This window comes from Corythoichthys intestinalis, chromosome 12 (assembly GCF_030265065.1).
Source record: "Corythoichthys intestinalis isolate RoL2023-P3 chromosome 12, ASM3026506v1, whole genome shotgun sequence".
Classification (NCBI taxonomy): domain Eukaryota; kingdom Metazoa; phylum Chordata; class Actinopteri; order Syngnathiformes; family Syngnathidae; genus Corythoichthys; species Corythoichthys intestinalis.
Window position 1 is genome coordinate 12929721 of NC_080406.1, and position 17272 is coordinate 12946992.

The window sequence follows — 17272 nt, forward strand, 5'->3', positions numbered from 1 at the left end:
GTGGCTAACCTCTCTAGATGTGGACGGAAAAGAGAAATTGACGAGAGATTTCAAGGAAAGATTCTGCGGATGGTGGATAAAGAACTTCGACTAATATCCAAACAAGTTCAAGCTGTCCTCCAGTCCAACAGTGTCAACCCGAACTATCCGTCGGCGTCTGAATGAAAAGGGACTCTATGGTGGGATACCCAGGAAGACACCATTTCTGACCCAGAGACATAAAAAAGCCAGGCTGGAGTTTCCCAAAACTTACCTGAGAAAGCCAAAACCGTTTTGGAAGAATGTTCTCTTGTCAGATAAGACAAAAGTAGAGCCTTTTGGGAAAAGGCATCAACATGGAGTTTACAGGGAAAAAAACAAGGCCTTCAAAGAAAAGAACGGCCCCAGAGTCAAACACAGTGGAGGTTCCTTGATGTTTTAGGGTTGCTTTGCTGCCTCTGCCACTGGACTGCTTGACCGTGTGCATGGCATTATGAAGTCTTAAGACTACCAACAAATTTTGCAGCATAATGCAGGGCCCATTGTGAGAAAGCTAGGTCTCCCTCAGAGGTCATGGGTCTTCTAGCAGTACAATGACTCAAAACACACTTCAAAAAGCACTAGAAAATGGTTTGAGAGAAATAACTGTAGACTTCTAAAGTGGCCAGCAATGAGTCCAGACCTGAATCCCATAGAGCACCTGTGGAGAGATCTGAAAATGGCAGTTTGGAGAAGGGCACCCTTCAAATCTGAGACCTGGAGCAGTTGGCCAAAGAAGGGTCAAAAATTCCAGCAAAGCATTCTAAAAAAACTCATTGATGGATACCGGAAGCGGTTGTTCGCAGTTATTTTGTCTAAATGTTGTGCTACAGAGTATTAGGCTGAGGGTGCCAATACTTTTGTCCGGCCCATTTTTGGAGTTTTGCGTAAAATGATAATGATTTAATTCTTTTTCCCCATTCTCTTTTGTTTCTCCATTGCAAGCAAAATCAATGAAGGTATTACTACCAAAGCATTTGTAATTGCAATCTTTTTCTGGGAAAAATTGAGCATTATCTGACAGAATTGCAGGGGTGCCAATACTTTTGGCCAGCAGTGTACATTAATAAGAAAATTGTATGTTTAAATATTGAGTTATAATTAAGGTTGAGTATAAATAATTTACAGATTGTATTCAGCAAGACGTATGATTTCATGATCAAAACAATTTTAAATATTTTTCATGCAAAGCAATTTTTAGAGATCAAACCTAGCTCTTGAGCGCAACGTCTTCCAGACACTGGGATGAATGATGTAGAGATGCACTTTTTTAAAGATGTCTAACTTGGATACTATTCCAATCCAAAATTAGGGAACAATAGTACACAATCAGATCATAAACGTGGGCTGAAACTGGCTGATGTTTAAAATGTAGACTCCACAGCAGTCTAGCAGAGAAATAAGATCTGATGTAGGCGCTTGAAAACTGTATTAACTGAACAACATGGCAGAGAAGAGGCAAAGCAAGGAACAAATTCAGATGGTGGAAGTGTGACCTTTCCATGTGCAGGGATTGAATCTGGAAATCCAATTGTATCGCTGCAGAGACAGGAAGTGGCCTCGCTGTGACCAGGTGGCTAGTGACTGCAAAGTGGGTCATGGTCCACACTTCATTTAGTGTGACTTGTGTGCAGGCACTAAACCTTTTCCTTCAATTTTTCTTATTTATGAACTCCCCACATGCACACGAGTCTAAAATCTAAATAACACGAGTCAACACCAAGCCGCAACAACACAATTTTTGATAAGATATGAAAGGTTACATGCTAGCCTGTACTGACCAACATTTTATTGTTTTATAAATTTTTTATTAGTATTAGAGCTGAAACAATTACTCGAATAATTCGAGTAACTCTATTTAAAATAAAATAATTGGTCGAGAAATTTTCTCAGCCTCGAGGAATCGTTTAATTTTGCCAGCTCTAAGCATGTTTTGCCCGGACTACTTTTAATGCGGCACAACGCCGCAAGAACCACCGAGACGTGTGTGTTCGGAATCGAGTGGCCACACGAAGCGGTGAACCCAGTCGGCCAAAAACTGCCAACTTTTTATCACTTTGTCGTATTTTTGGTTGGTGCACTTCATCATTTATTGTGTAAGTATGTTTGCTGTGAGTCTGACTTATTTACGTGTCACACTTCAAGTATATGAAGAATAAAGCACATATTTGGTGTCAAGAGTTGTTTTGATCTTTAATTTTCAATAACAGACCGTTCACACACGATACATCATCACTGATTGAGAGTGCCTCGGTGCTTTTTATAACGTTAAAATCAAGGCTCCCAACGCAGTTTGGGAAGTTCCTTAGATGCCAGAAATCTGCTATGGCTTCCCACTGGCTGCTTGTAGGACACAGCAAACAAATCGGGCTGGAGGGCTTTGCAGACCTTGAACGCAGTGTTCGACGCCAGTTTGAAGCTAGCCGCCACAGCTAGCTCTCTCCACCAGAGTCTAAAACTCTCTGTGCGGCATCAAAAGTCGGCCAGACCGCCTCGAAACAGTCTTCTGCATCGCCTACCCCTCAACATTTGTATGTTCAATATTTATTCAGTGTTGATGAGCAGAATATTTACTTTCAAGAGTTCCATCTTGCATTGTTTATTTTTTCTCCGTTTAACTAGACTAGCGAAAGTCAACAAGCATGCCCAAAAACCGTACAAACATAACGCCACACCCCTCTAGTGGTTTGGCGGTGAATTACAGAGCAATGCGTTCCATCACCGCATAACTATCGAATGTCAAATGACGCCATAGTCGCTGCGCCGTCACCGCAACGCGGGAGTATAACTCAGGCTTAAGACTGCGCTTGCATACCACTACAGCATACTCCAGCTCCACCGAAGGCACCCAGTTTACTCTGAGAGCGGAGAAGCGATACTCGGAACAAGCTAAAATTAAGTTAACGCAGCGCTAATAAATAAGATTAACGTTACTGTACCTTGCTAACGTAACTTTAGCCTTGCAGAGGGCTAGGTTTCTTTTAATTACGACTACTGTTGATACGTAGCTAATGTCTTTCATTCAGGCTTTATGTAAACTGTGAAAACACAGCGCTGCAGAGCGCTGACGGTGTAAAATAAAAACATAATAAAGCTAACTCTCAATTTTAGCTCGGTAGTCATTGATGGATAAAACTCAAAGTAGCACTGGTGACTAATGTGCTCCAATACAGCAGGTATCATACATTTATTTTGAACACTGCGAAAACTCAAAATATTATCAGGACTTACAATTTATACCAACTTAAGAACAGCTTGACACAAATGAAAATTCAATTGAAACACGAGGGGAAAACACAACTTTTAAGTGCAGTTATCAAGCTAGGTAAGAATCCCCCCCCCACCCCCCCCCATATATATAATATATAATGATACGTTTTTTTTTTTTTTTTGTGAAAACAGTGAATCGTTTTCTTTTCTAGTCACATCTGAGATGCAATAGTGACTGCTGGCTGTTGCATATTTGTCAACCCGAGGCCGTTGGCAATCTTACAAATAGTGACGTATGCCCTTACAAATTGGTGGCTAATCTTATGTCGTATATAGCGTGCAATATGAAACAAAAATAAAACTCTATTTTTTAAAATAATATGAATTTATTGGTAAAATTGTAACATGTAACCTGGTGCAATCAAACAACAATCAATATCTTCAGCTACATCATGATTACTAAAATTTAACTGACTTTTGTTATAATTGTATGTAGCACTTTTGGCAATTTGTATTAAAGATACACGATAATATCAGTCACCGATAATTATCGGCCGATAATGTCAATTATGACGTCACACAGATAATCCAGGTAATAAAAAAATTAAACCGATAGTGCAATCCGATAATTATATACTTGATTTGGCCTCCAAACGTGTGCAACCGAAGAATTCAGCATGCCGCCTCCTCAACCCCTCCCCTCTCTGAAGCCCCTGAGGGAGGAGGGGTTGAGGAGGCGGATTTACACGACAAGAAGCAGCTGTATATTATGGCGGCTGTTACTGGAAAAAATGACGCTCTTGCCTTTTGCGAAACATGCACCGCAGAAGTTCCACGAGGCGGAAAGAAAGCGTCCTCATTCAACACCACTAACCCAGCAGCCATTTAAAACTGCATCACAAAGATTTTTGGAACAAATACGAGCCTGCTGCTAGGGGGAATGCTAAAGCTATTGTAAACACGAACTAAGTTAAACGACGGGGCTTGTGACAATACAGAGTCTGGTTGTTTAGGAATGCAGCCTAAGGCGGGTAGTAAACTCTCATCTAAGGCTAAACACCGGCACGACTGGAGACTGATAGTCGGCAAGTAGCAGTCTTCCAACGGAGCCCGCCGGTCCAGCACGGCGGGGCGGGCCGAGCCCGGTTCCCCGGCGGCGGGACCTCCGGCGAACACCCCGGCTGTTGCGGCCACAACAGCGTCATCTCTCAGTTCAATAGTTTAGTTATGTGTAAATAGTTACTTTGCTATCAAAAGCTCTATTTGTTTTTTGAAGGAAAACATTATTCAGATGTCTGGGATGTCACAAAAGCAAAAAATAGCTGTTACGTTTTGAAATTTATGCTTTTACAAAGCTCAATTTTCATCAGAAATTGGAAAATTGCTTAAACTAAGCTATTTTCTAATGCTGATTTCTGAAGAATGGAAAAATATTAACTTTTTTCCTGCTGAAAGAAGAGTCTAATCTTTTGGTGGTTTCAATGTTTATATAGCAATAGAACAGAATTTTCTGTGGGCCTTGCAAAATCCAGTAAAACGGCCGGGAGCGAAGGGGGTCGCACCGGTGAAAATGGCTGGGAGTGAATGAGTTAATGACATCTGTCATAAGCATTCATTATTGCCCATGTTAGTGTCATGTCATAATTATGGTAGTCTTGTGACGCCGCTGTCACAGTGTTACCTATTAACCTTAAATAAATCAACAAATAAGCTGCAGGATTCAAAATGAGGGGAAAAAAGTAGCGGCTTATAGTCCGAAAATTAGGGGATGTTTTTCACCAACTTAAATTGTAGCAACTGTTGGCGGTTTATTAGCATTAAAATTGTTAAAAATAATCAAAACGCGCTTGTAAATGTGAACACCTATTGGAAGTGACGACTCCGATAGCAACTGTTGTTCTGAGCACGGTTTTCATGTCCTTCCTCCACAAAATCCCCCAAAAGTCATAGGGTTCAATGTCTGCTGGGAATAGGTATAATAACTGATTGTATGCTGTGTTGTTTCTTCTTGCTGCCATGACTCATATTCAAATTGTGACACTTGAGAGCAACAACAAAAATTTTTGTCACTTTTCATGTAAATCCAGCCTCACCAGGAATATTGCTGGCTTTCGCATGTCTCCATTCTGACAGTCTCCTTTCTTTTCCTTTCATAGATGATAAGAATCCGTGTGATTTACCCCAAGTGGAAGGTCCCTGTCGCGCCCTGATGCCTCGTTTCTACTTTGACAGCAAAAGTCGGCAGTGCAAGCACTTCTATTACGGCGGTTGCTTTGGCAATGCCAACAATTTCTTTAGTATGGCTGCGTGCGAGGAGAAATGTCAAAGACAAGGTACGTCAGAGCCTTTGCGCTTGAGTTATATATACCTTTTTGACGGCCAGTCAATTTCAGCGTTGTGATCTTCGTCAGGATTATATAAATCTCTAAATGGGCCAGGAAATATGACTGCAAAGAACTTCACATAGAGTTGATGACATAATCAAGAGTTCTACCTCAAAGAACTTGCTGATTAAAGATGACCGTGAAATCGTATTCACAAATTATTTAGCATTTAAATGATTTCAAAGAACCCTCGATTACTCCAGACTGAGGCACAGCTAAGAAGACATTTATTAAGATAGAAAATAACAAAATTGCTGGACTGTGGCCAATTCCGCTGGAAGGCCACGACTTCGGAATACAGTGGTACCTCTACATACGAAGTTAATTCGTTGCAAGCCCGATTTTTTTTAGTCGAAATGGTCGTATGTTGAGCAGGATTTCCCCCAAAAGAATACATTAGAATTCATTAATTCGTTCCACAGCCCGAAAACCTACACCAAATCCTTAATAAATGCTGCTGGTACTATTGCAATTACACAGAGCAAAACAAATAAATTACTAATAAAAATCGGAATAATACCGTAATTTCCCGAATATAAGGCGCACCCGAATATAAGGCGCACCCCCAATTTACTTGTAAAATCTAGGGGAAATTATTGTACCAGTTTATAACGCGCACCCTAATTTTAGCACCGATAAATAGAAGAATACAAGAAAACTGAGCTCGTGTACAATACAGAAATGTAATTTTACTGACTGGTGAAACATAGCACATTGGTAGTTCAAAACATTACCATAAACTGACAATAATTACGGTAATATGATTTGACAACTTCTCCAACTTACCAGAATCTAGGAGAAAACAAAACAGATGTGGCTTTTCTTTTAAAGGCTGCTGTATAACCTGCTTGTTTCATCATGATTAATAAATGTTTCGTCCATGGATTGATATGGTAAAATGAAAGTGAGAACGTAAGTCGGAAATCCGTGAGAGCTCATCGCTGTCAACACGAAAGTAACAATAGGAACTATTGTTATTTGGGTTTGAGTTTCCCGAGAGACAGATATAGTTGACGGACACAGGAAGTCTGTGTGCTTACGTTTGTTATGGTCAGAGTTGCGGAGCTGCAATAAACGTGGACTCAAATGAGTTCAAGAAACTAAATTCTGTGCTTTATGAAGAGGGGGAAAAAAAGCAGAATTTAACACAGGCGAAATCATTCGGCCGATTACAGTGAAGTATTACCGAAACAAAATGGTGACGTCACGTACCGTAATGGCCGGCAACGTTTCTTCAACACAACATGGCCGTGTCAATAAAAAGAAAAAATCTGTGTATATATACAGTATACATAATATATATATTTGTCTCCATCCATGTACCAGTTTATAATGCGCACCATGATTTTACAAGTTGATTTTGGGGGGAAAAAATAGCATGTTATACTCGGGGAAATTATGGTACCTGTAATTAACTAATCTGGTTCTAATGTGGCAGATTTTTGCATGGTGTACCTGAACGCACTACATGGCTGACTTGACAGAGTGAAGGATTTTTTTTACTTTTTTTGTTCAGCTGCAACAGACAATAGGCATGTTGTGTTGCACAAGTTCTGAAATACAGTAAATGATTAAAAACCTGACAAAGCTCGCGATTTTTTTTTTTTTTTTTGCGGTTACCACAATAATCTCACCTTTACTTATAAAAACTGGCAAACTGAGGTCTGAGGAGGACCGTCGAGATCGTTGACATTCTACGGCTGCATACTCGAGCCAGTTCAAGGACTCATGCACCGCGCTCATATTTTTCCACAATTTCCATTGTCATTTCAATGGTAAGCCTCACCTTTTTCCTTTCACACATCACTAACATTCTTGGAACCCATGTTGATTTCTCTTCCCAGAAAATCCGATGTGCGCCAGTCTTGCGGGAAAACAAAGCAACTGTGGCGCTGTCATAAATCGTCGTATTACGAGCATGTCGTCGGATGTAGAAACAAATGGCTGTCAAATTTTAAAAGCTCGTATGTCGAGGTACCACTGTACATATGTGGGAAAGACTTTTTTTTGTTTCCTGTTTGTCAAAACAGTAACGTAATTGCAGTATGTGCCTCCTTTTGTAGATTGATTCTTGTCTCTTCTTGTTTTATGATTTGAAAATGCATTGGGCATGTGAAGAAGACGATGCTCAGACCAGTGCCCAAGTAATCAATGATGCGCAACAAACCATAAAAACTGGTAAGACTTGGATAGCACATCACTTCATTTTCGATAATTGTTTAAATGATCACTCCATGTCCATCCCAGTTCAAATGGACTGGACATCAATCATCATCAATAGCTGTTTAAGGAAATTTTGCCCATGTTATCCGATCAGTTTACAAATTAACATTATGATCAGGTGCGCCGTTTTAATGGGAAATACATTTTTACCCGTTTTCTATTCAAAGAATGAGCGTGCTAGCTCGGCGCTGGTGCTTATTTTGCGTGCTTCCCAAACACCAGTTGGCTTTACATGTGCAAAGGATCCAAATTGGGGCTGCCGCCATGTGTCACCAGAATACAGAGATCCCTGTTTTTCGCCGTTAATGAGGACCATAACTCGTCGCGATAATTTAAAAACCGGAAGGTAGCCCGAAAAAAAAATACATATATATTATGTGTGTGTTCAATGTATTATATGTACAGATTAAGCATTGGAAAGAGATGTACAGTATATGACTTTTTTTTTTTTTTTTTTTTTTCCACCAAGTATAATAAAAAAAAAACTTGCGCGTATATATACGTACATATATATTTTTAGTAAATAGATTTTAAACATGTAATAATTATAAGTTTCACCATGTTACTGTCCCACCAAATTATTTTTAAACAAGAATGAAGCAGAAAAATGCTTGGCTTTATTAAATGCTTCATTGAGTGAGTCCACTCAAATCTGCTCAAGCTGCTCTTACGCACATTGAGTTGCCACAGCAACTGTTTAACAAGTTAAACGATGATTGACGCATGCAGCACTTTGAAGTTTGCTTCTCTGGCAAGATCAAACATGAAACGTCTGTCAATCATCGTCAACTGAAATAAGCAACTCCAGTACACTCACTGCCTGACCAACAAAGAGTAGTAGGGAGAGACTACCGAATCGGATCCGTGGAAAATGGGCCATATTGATCAGATTAGTGTGTACATGCATCACGTTTTCAGTCAGAACAAATTTTGACATGCGCAGATCGACCAAACATTATCATACGTTTCTTTTGTTCAAATATACCAAAAACTGCTCGGATGTTCTGACTTCAGTTTCAATAAAACATCACTCCGTCCATTTTCTATTACATATTAGTGTTATTTTGTGTATTTCCCCGTTTTTCTCCCATCAAGTCTTTCAACAATTTTAAGATTTTTGAGTGTCTCCAACATGTTGTCTCTGATACAGACCAGTTTAGCCTACCCTGTCTTCCGCTCGTTCTGCTTCTGCGAATAACAGAAATTCAATTACTGAAGTAACATGCACTGTAAAGAGTTTGTTCCAAAATTTTGGAATAATTGGCTGATCGGATTATCAATCGACATAAACCACCCCTCTCGTTCGGAGTAGAATCTTGATCGGAAGTGAAGAATCGGGTTAGAATACTCCGAATGCGGGGTGTACATGAAGCATTTTTATTCTGATCAGGCTTTTAATCAGAATAAAAGTGTCCATGTAAATGTAGCTAATGACATCCAAAGAGTTATTATTATTATTATTATTATTATGAGTGAATGAATGAATGTCTTGTTTTTTGTTTTTCTGAAATGGCTCTCTGCAGTAATAACCGGTAATATTGAGAAACCAGCGATTACGAAATGATGGTACACACAGACCAAAAACTAGTTTAAAATTAATAACAAACAGCATAAAGACATCAGTTAAAAATGCATATTATTTGAGCAAGAGTGCAATAATTCGTTGATGCTAAAATGAATAACCAGTAGGTAATAAGTGTTTTCAATGTTTTAAAAATGAATTATTTATTCGGTATTACTGAGGCCAGTCAGGATCAGGTTCCTAAACCATAACGGCATGATTCCAAACTGTTTAACTGTTCTGTAATTCTCGTTATACCTATGTTGGATGTGTTTGTCAGGTCAGCACTTGGTCAACAAGACTGTGGTGCAAATGAACGGCACCGATTCAAAGTCCTCACCAGGTATATACAGTATTTTTTTTACTAATCACAAACAAATGAAAAGCCTTGATTTTTTTGTTTTGTTTTGTTTTTTGACCTGGAATACAGTGGAGCAAATAAGTATTTAGTCAACCACTAATTGTGCAAGTTCTCCCACTTGAAAATATTAGCAAGGCCTGTAATTGTCAACATGTGTAAACCTCAACCATGAGAGACAGATTGTGGGGGGAAAAAACCCCCCAGAAAAACACAATGTTCGATTTTTAAAGAATTTATTTGCAAATCATGGTGGAGAATAAGTATTTGGTCAATACCAAAAGTTCATCTCAATACTTTGTTATGTACCCTTTGTCGGCAATAACGGAGGCCAAAAGTTTTCTAACTCTTCACAAGCTTTTCACACACTGTTGCTGGTATTTTGGCCCATTCCTCCATGCAGATCTCTTCTAGAGCAGTGATGTTTTGGGGCTGTCGTCGGGCAACACGGACTTTGAACTCCCTCCACAGATTTTCTATGGGGTTGAGATCTGGAGACTGGCTAGGCCTATCCATGACCTTGAAATTCTTCTTACGAAGCAACTCCTTTGTTGCCCTGGCTGTGTGTTTGGGATCATTGTCATGCTGAAAGGCCAGCCACATCTCATCTTCAATGCCCTTGCTGATGGAAGGAGATTTTCACTCAAAATCTCTCGATATATGGCCCCATTCATTCCTTTACACAGATCAGTCGTCCTGGTCTCTCTGCAGGAAAAACAGCCCCTAAGCATGATGTTTTGTACCCCCATGCTTCACAGTGGGTATGGTGCAATTCAGTATTCGTTCACCTCCAAACATGAGAACCTGTGTTTCTACCAAAACGTTCTAATTTTAGGTTTCATCTGACCATAACACATTCTCCCAGTCCTCTTCTGGATCATCCAAATGCTCTCTAGCGAACCGCAGACGGACCTGGATGTGTACTTTCTTCAGCAGGTGGACATGTCTGGCAGTGCAGGATTTAAGTCCCTGGCGGCGCATTGTGTTACTGATAGTAGCCTTTGTAACTGTGGTCCAAGCTCTCTGGAGGTCATTCACTAGGTCCCCCCGTGTGGTTCTGGGATTTTTGCTTACCGTTCTTATCATTTTGACACCACAGCGTGATGAGGGAGTTGAAAGTCGGTGTTGCCCAACGACAGCCCCAAAACATCACTGCTCTAGAGGAGAGCTGCATGGAGGAATGGGCCAAAATACCAGCAACAGTGTGTGAAAAGCTCGTGAAGAGTAACAGAAAAGGTTTGGCCTCCGTTATTGCCAACAAAGGGTACATAAAAAAGTATTGAGATTAGGGCTGTCAAATTTATCGCGTCAATGGGCGCTAATTTTTTTTAATTAATCACGTTAAAATATTTAACGCATGCGCGGAACGACCCACTCACGCATTACCGCAAACAGCCTACAAAGGCGCTGTTATATACAGTGCTAAGAGACAACGTCAAGTGAGTGGAGTAGATGCAAGGATTCAGTGCAGCCGCGCTTTTAATTGACATCTCTCACACAGTAAGTATTAATAGTGTGGGAATCGATGTGGGGAAGAATGGTAAAGATGGATCTTTTTCTTAAGACCATGTATTGCACACAACGGCGAGAAGATCTAGCATTTGCGGGCACCACACATCATGCATTTGGGCAGAAGTTAAATCGCTACAGTATCTTTACTGAAAGCTCAACAAATACACTAGATAGCAATATTTAGTCACAATATACAAACTCACATTTATCCTTTACAAATTACAAGTCTTTCTATCCGTGGATCCCTTTCACAGAAAGAATGTTAATAATGTTAATGCCATCTTGTGGATTTGTTATAATGAACAAATACAGTACTTATGTACAGTATGTTGAATGTATATATCAGCCTTGTCTTGTCTTTCCATTCCAACAATAATTTACAGAAATATAGGGCTTATTTTAGAGATGGTTTGAATTGCGATTAATTACGATTAATTAATTTTTAAGCTGTGATTAACTCGATTAAAATTTTCAATCGTTTGACAGCCCTAGTTGAGATGAACTTTTGGTATTGACCAAATACTTATTTTACACCATGATTTGCCAATAAATTCTTTAAAAATCAAACAATAAGATTTTCTGTTTTTTTTTTTTTTCCCCCCCCCACATTCTGTCTCTCATGGTTGAGGTTTACCCATGTTGGCAATTACAGGCCTCTCTAATATTTTCAAGTGGGAGAACTTGCACAATTAGTGGTTGACTAAATACTTATTTGCCCCACTGTATGTACTGTAATACAGCCAACCCTTTTTTGTGAATTTAAAAAATTCAGATGTCTTGTGGTATTACCTTGATGATGTGAACTACAAACCATATACCATCTCAATTTAGTTACAGTACTGTTCAAATGTGACTATATTATTTTCACATTTAGGTACATTTTGAATGCCAGATGAATGAGAGGATGTTTTGGGTTTTTTTCCCCAAGACAATTTCTCAATTTCTTCAAAGGTAGACTCTTACGTACATGCAGTGAGACTGCAATGCCTTTTAAATCAGCGGTCAGCAGCCCTGGTCCTTGAGTGCCACTATCCAGCTTGTTTTCAATGTCTCCCTCCTTTAACACACCTGAATCAAATAATCATGATCGTTATCAGGTTCCTGCAGAGCTTGCTGATGAGCTGATCATTCTATTCAGGTGTGTCAAAGGAGGGAGACATGGAAAACAAGCTGGATAGTGGCACTCGAGGACCAGGGTTGCTGACCCCTGCTGTAAACAATGTAGGGAAAACCCAAATGGTGTCATCTTTTGGGAGAAGTTTCATAGGTTTATTGACATCTTTGTTTAACATAATGGGAATGTCAAAATAAAATTAGGAAAAATCCTAGATTTGTTGGATTGTGTAAATCTAGTTCATATGTGGGTGCAATTTCCAGATCGACAGTGAATCAATGTTACTGTGTGATTTACAGATGTAAAGCAGGAGGACAGGTGCTCCAGTCCTATTGACAGAGGAACTTGTGACGGAAGCATGCGCAGGTTTGCTTACAACCCCGCGACCAGAAGATGTCAGGAGTTCACGTACAGCGGCTGTGGAGGGAACAACAACAACTTCAAACACCGGAGACAGTGTTTTAGGAAGTGCGTTAAAAACCAGAAAGGTATTGATTCATTTTTTTTAAATTCCTTTAACATATATTGCAGTATATGACCTACTAGGCATGACTTTCCTTTTAGCAAGGGATTTTGCAAGGTCTTTCAGTATCTTATATTTGGAAGCAAAACAATACCTCCATCTAGTGGTTGTCATGGACGTTACACACCACCCCTATAATATAGACAACCAGTCATATTTCAATAAGATCATATATATTCAATTGTCAGAACAACTGTACAAGTACAGTTTGAGTTTATTGTCAATTGTTCACTCACAAGGTCATACCATTGTCATCCGCAGATGGTGGGATGAAGATGATCCGGATAAGGAAGAAAAACATCCCCAAAATTCTTCTCGACTCGGTCTGAAGACACATTTGCACTAGATCCTGCACTTGTCTAACCTGTATTTATCCCCACATATATATTTTTGTTGCCGTTAGACCTGCACTCCATTTTTGATAATGGATGCAAGGGTTTCTGCTTTGTAGTGAGCACGTGCAATTTACATTTTTCTGCACATGATTTCATCATGTCTTTGACAATAAACACTTTAGTTTTGCAGTTTCAACCTAACAAATTAAGCAATTCTCATTTTAACATTCAATATTGTATTTTCCATTTGACAGATAATCAAACGTGTGTGTCAATGTACAAATGACATACCGGGAAGGTTCTTGAACTGTATCATGTAATAACGATGTCTGTGGGCGACAATTTAATCTGAATAATCCTCAAATGTCTGCTTTCAATACAAATACTGATCACATAATCAATACCGTTTCACTGTACTTGCAGCAAAAATCCGTCACAAATTGCTTGCTCCGAATAAATGTGATCATTTCTAAAAATGTGTACACTATTTGTGTTCCTAAAAACCAGAGGGGGGCAGTGTTGTTCAAAGTTGTAGTTCTGACAGTGGTCTCTTATCTTGTTTTAAAACCATGTCTCTGCTGCTTTGTAGGACACTTTGAAAGCTGTTACTGTCGATCTAAGGACTAGAATGTTTACTTTTTGACATAGTTGTCTGTAGATAATGTTGGTGCCAAATTTTGAATTTTTTCAACTCATTTTTTTTATTTTCCATGAGTAAATTTAATTTATCATGGATTTTTTTTTTTTTTTAATGGAAATTTAAAGTCGTTATTAAAAGGAATAACTAAAATAATTGTGATATTATTGTTGGGGAAAACAATACCTCAATTTACAGGAATAAAGTTGAAACATGTTATTTAAGATAATTAACACTGGAAGTCCCGGGTTTTTTGGCTATAAAGAAATACCAGAAAAGCATCAAATGACCCTGATACCAAACTGACTACTTTGCTTTTTCAAACAATAGACCACTCAAGTAATCAAGCAGCCTAGGTGTGAAGGTTTTTTTTACTCTGGATAGCTGCAGTTAGCATCTTGAATATTTGCAAATCCAGACACGTTAATTCCTGGGTTAGTGTAAAAATGATGAGAGGGGCCATGTGGCATGAAAGTAGCATCCAGAACTGTTGCTAAACCAGTCTACATTTTAGACAATTGAGTTTTAGAACCTCTGGAACAAATCCCATCAAGCACCTATACTTTGTCTTGACAGGTCCAACATTGTTTTCAAGGTTCACAGTTTATTATGGTGAAGCACACAATGACCAAAGAACTTTCCACAGCAGCTCAAACGGCTGTTTTGTCACAGCAAACACAAGCTTCAGTATGCAGTATATACTTTAAAAAGGTTGTCCGCCCGATTGCCTGCCTGAGTGGTCCACTGTCCGACAAAGCCAAGGCAGCCCTGCCCTGCAAACACTCAAATTGCTAACTAGCAATCCAACACTGGTTTTGTGGGAATGGGAAAAACTTAATGATCTCAGTGCTCACAAAAGATATGCTGATTGGGGTCATGTGACCCTTCTCTGGTAACAAAAGTGATTTGAATCAACTGATCCACCCTCTGTAGTTCCAGTGTTAAACTTCTTGTGCTGGTCGGACTATATTAAATGATATATATACACGGATTCGACAAAATGATGGAAACACCAAACATTTTGGCATCATAGTCATCGAACATAATTGGCATGAGGAACATTCTAATGAAGTTGAGCATCTCGTATGGCCGGCACAATCCCCAGACCTCAACATTATTGAGCATTTATGGTCTATTTGAGATTCAATTAAGATGTCGATTTCCACTGCCATAGTTTCAGAAAGAGGATTTTTTTTAAACTGAAGAATGGCTTTAAATTGCTTTGGAAACTTTTCACAAGTTCTATGAATCAATACCTCAGAGAATTGATGCTGTAATTGGCGCAGAAGGGGAACCTGCTCCATATTAAATTTGTTTTTGTTGATTTTTTTTTTTTTTGTTTTTTTTAGGTGTTTCCATTATTTTGTCCAACCAAGGGCGTAGGTTTGCATGGGGACGGTAGGGACATAACACTAGCAACTTTTCAGGATGCTGAAATTGTCCCCACCAACTTATAAGCAACCTTATTTGCATCATATAATGACTTCAGGTATATAGGTAATTTAGTCTTCCCATAAGTTGTAAGGATAGAATTGACCCTACCATTATAAAGTGAATTACAATGTACTTTCATTATGTTCACTTAAATTGATCTCTTCACTTGCTGAATGTTTTCCCCTCAAACCCATGTTTGATAGGCTGATGACTTGACACCCCCCCCCCCCACACACACACACACGCATTCACAGCCCCAACAGAAATAAGACATGCCGCCTCCTCCGCCCCCTTCAAAGATGACGAATATTTTTTTTTTTTTCCGCCAGCAGCAGCCACTGTAAGTAATCTAAAAAGACGTCAATATTGTGGAGGTAGGGAACGCAACTAATTTTGCTACTGAAATTCCGACCTGTATCAGAGTTAGCATAAAATTAATCTGTCAATTTCTCGAACTTTAGGAGGAAGCCGGTTTGAGAAACATCCTCCTGTATGTCTTCTACTGTTAATGTTAATTAAACAAGGGCGAAGGTTTGGGCTAAATAATGGTAGGGACGATATAACAGTATAATCTGCATGTACACTGTTTGCTCGGGATGGGACATTAATGGGACCAAACAGATTGGGTCAGGGCTATATTTCTCACCAATATGAACATTTCTCACCACTATGAACGGAATTTATTGATATACTAAATCAGGGGTGTTGATTACGATTGACCAGTCGATCGCAACGCTAGTGTGGGTAGCTCGCGGCATCCCAATTTTTTTTCATGTACATGGTTAATTATGATTGTTTTCTGCATGTTGTGTTGTGTGAGCAACATATGAGGTTAAGCAGCTTCACGGTTCGTTTTTCTGGCTCTAGTTTCCAGCAGAGTTCACCACATTCCTCACACTTTAATAAACATTAACAGTAGAAAACATAAACAGAGGGACATTTCTCTAAGCTTCCTAGAGTTTTGCAGGTTAGCAAATTCACACACTTCCAATACCAAAGTTTGTAGTGTGTTCCCTACCTCCACTACATTGATGTCTTTTTACATACAGTGGCTGCTGCTGGCCGAAAAACTTTATAACAGGGTTCACTAAATCCGGATCTCGTAGCCACTTTTCCTGTAGTGTTTTCCATGTCTCCCTCCTCCAACACACCTGAATCAAATTATCAGGCTTCTGGAGAGGTTGATGACATAATCCTTTGATTCAGGTGTGTTAGGGGAGAGAGACGTGGAAAACGCGACAGGATAGATGGCATCGAGGTCCAGATTTGGTGAACCCTGCTTTATAATATCTCTCCTCTCCGGGGGGGGCGAAGGAGGTGGCGGCGGCATGTTGTCGACATGTATTTCTGACGGAGTGTGCCTGCGTGTGTGACGGGTGGGTCAAGTCATCAGTTAATCAAATGTGCGTTTGGGGGGGTGGACCGGCGCATTCAGCAAGTGAAAAGGGGTAAATGTAAGTTTGAACATAATGAAAATATTTCACTAAAAATGGTAGGGTCAATTCTGTCCTTAGAACATATGGGAAGACCATCTAAATTATCTGGATAACTGAACTCCTTATACAGCGTGATTCAAAAAGAATGTGGTGAAATATTGTAGTATATTAAAAAAAATAATAATTGGACACAAATGTTCTAGGTAACTTCAAGTTTTTTTCATGCTTAACAAGTGCTCAATATGACCACCGGTGGCACGTCAAGCCGATATAACTTTGAATTTGTTAGATTTAAAATTTTTAACAAGTAAGAAATTTTTTCTTTTAATTCTCAAATTATTATTTCAATTAATTTAATCATTAATTCAGTCTATTTGAATGATTTTTAAATGAATACATGTGTGATGATTTTGGCACACTTTTTTTAATCACCCTGTATAATGCATATAAGGTTGCTTAAAGGTTTGTGGGGACAATATGGGCATCCTGAAAAGTTGTCCCTACTGTCCCTATACAAACCCACGCCC

General features: G+C 39.3%; 1 protein-coding gene across 1 annotated transcript in view; it reads left to right on the forward strand.

The window, feature by feature from the left end:
* Positions 1-15586, forward strand: part of tfpia (tissue factor pathway inhibitor a) — a 54117-nt gene extending 38531 nt beyond the window's left edge. The window contains exons 3-7 of the mRNA XM_057853192.1: positions 5385-5561; positions 7731-7790; positions 9677-9739; positions 12680-12868; positions 13165-15586. Coding sequence (XP_057709175.1) covers positions 5385-5561; positions 7731-7790; positions 9677-9739; positions 12680-12868; positions 13165-13232 — 557 coding nt within the window. The 3' untranslated portion in view covers positions 13233-15586. The remainder of the gene's footprint in view (positions 1-5384; positions 5562-7730; positions 7791-9676; positions 9740-12679; positions 12869-13164) is intronic.
* The last annotated feature ends 1686 nt before the right edge of the window (positions 15587-17272 follow it).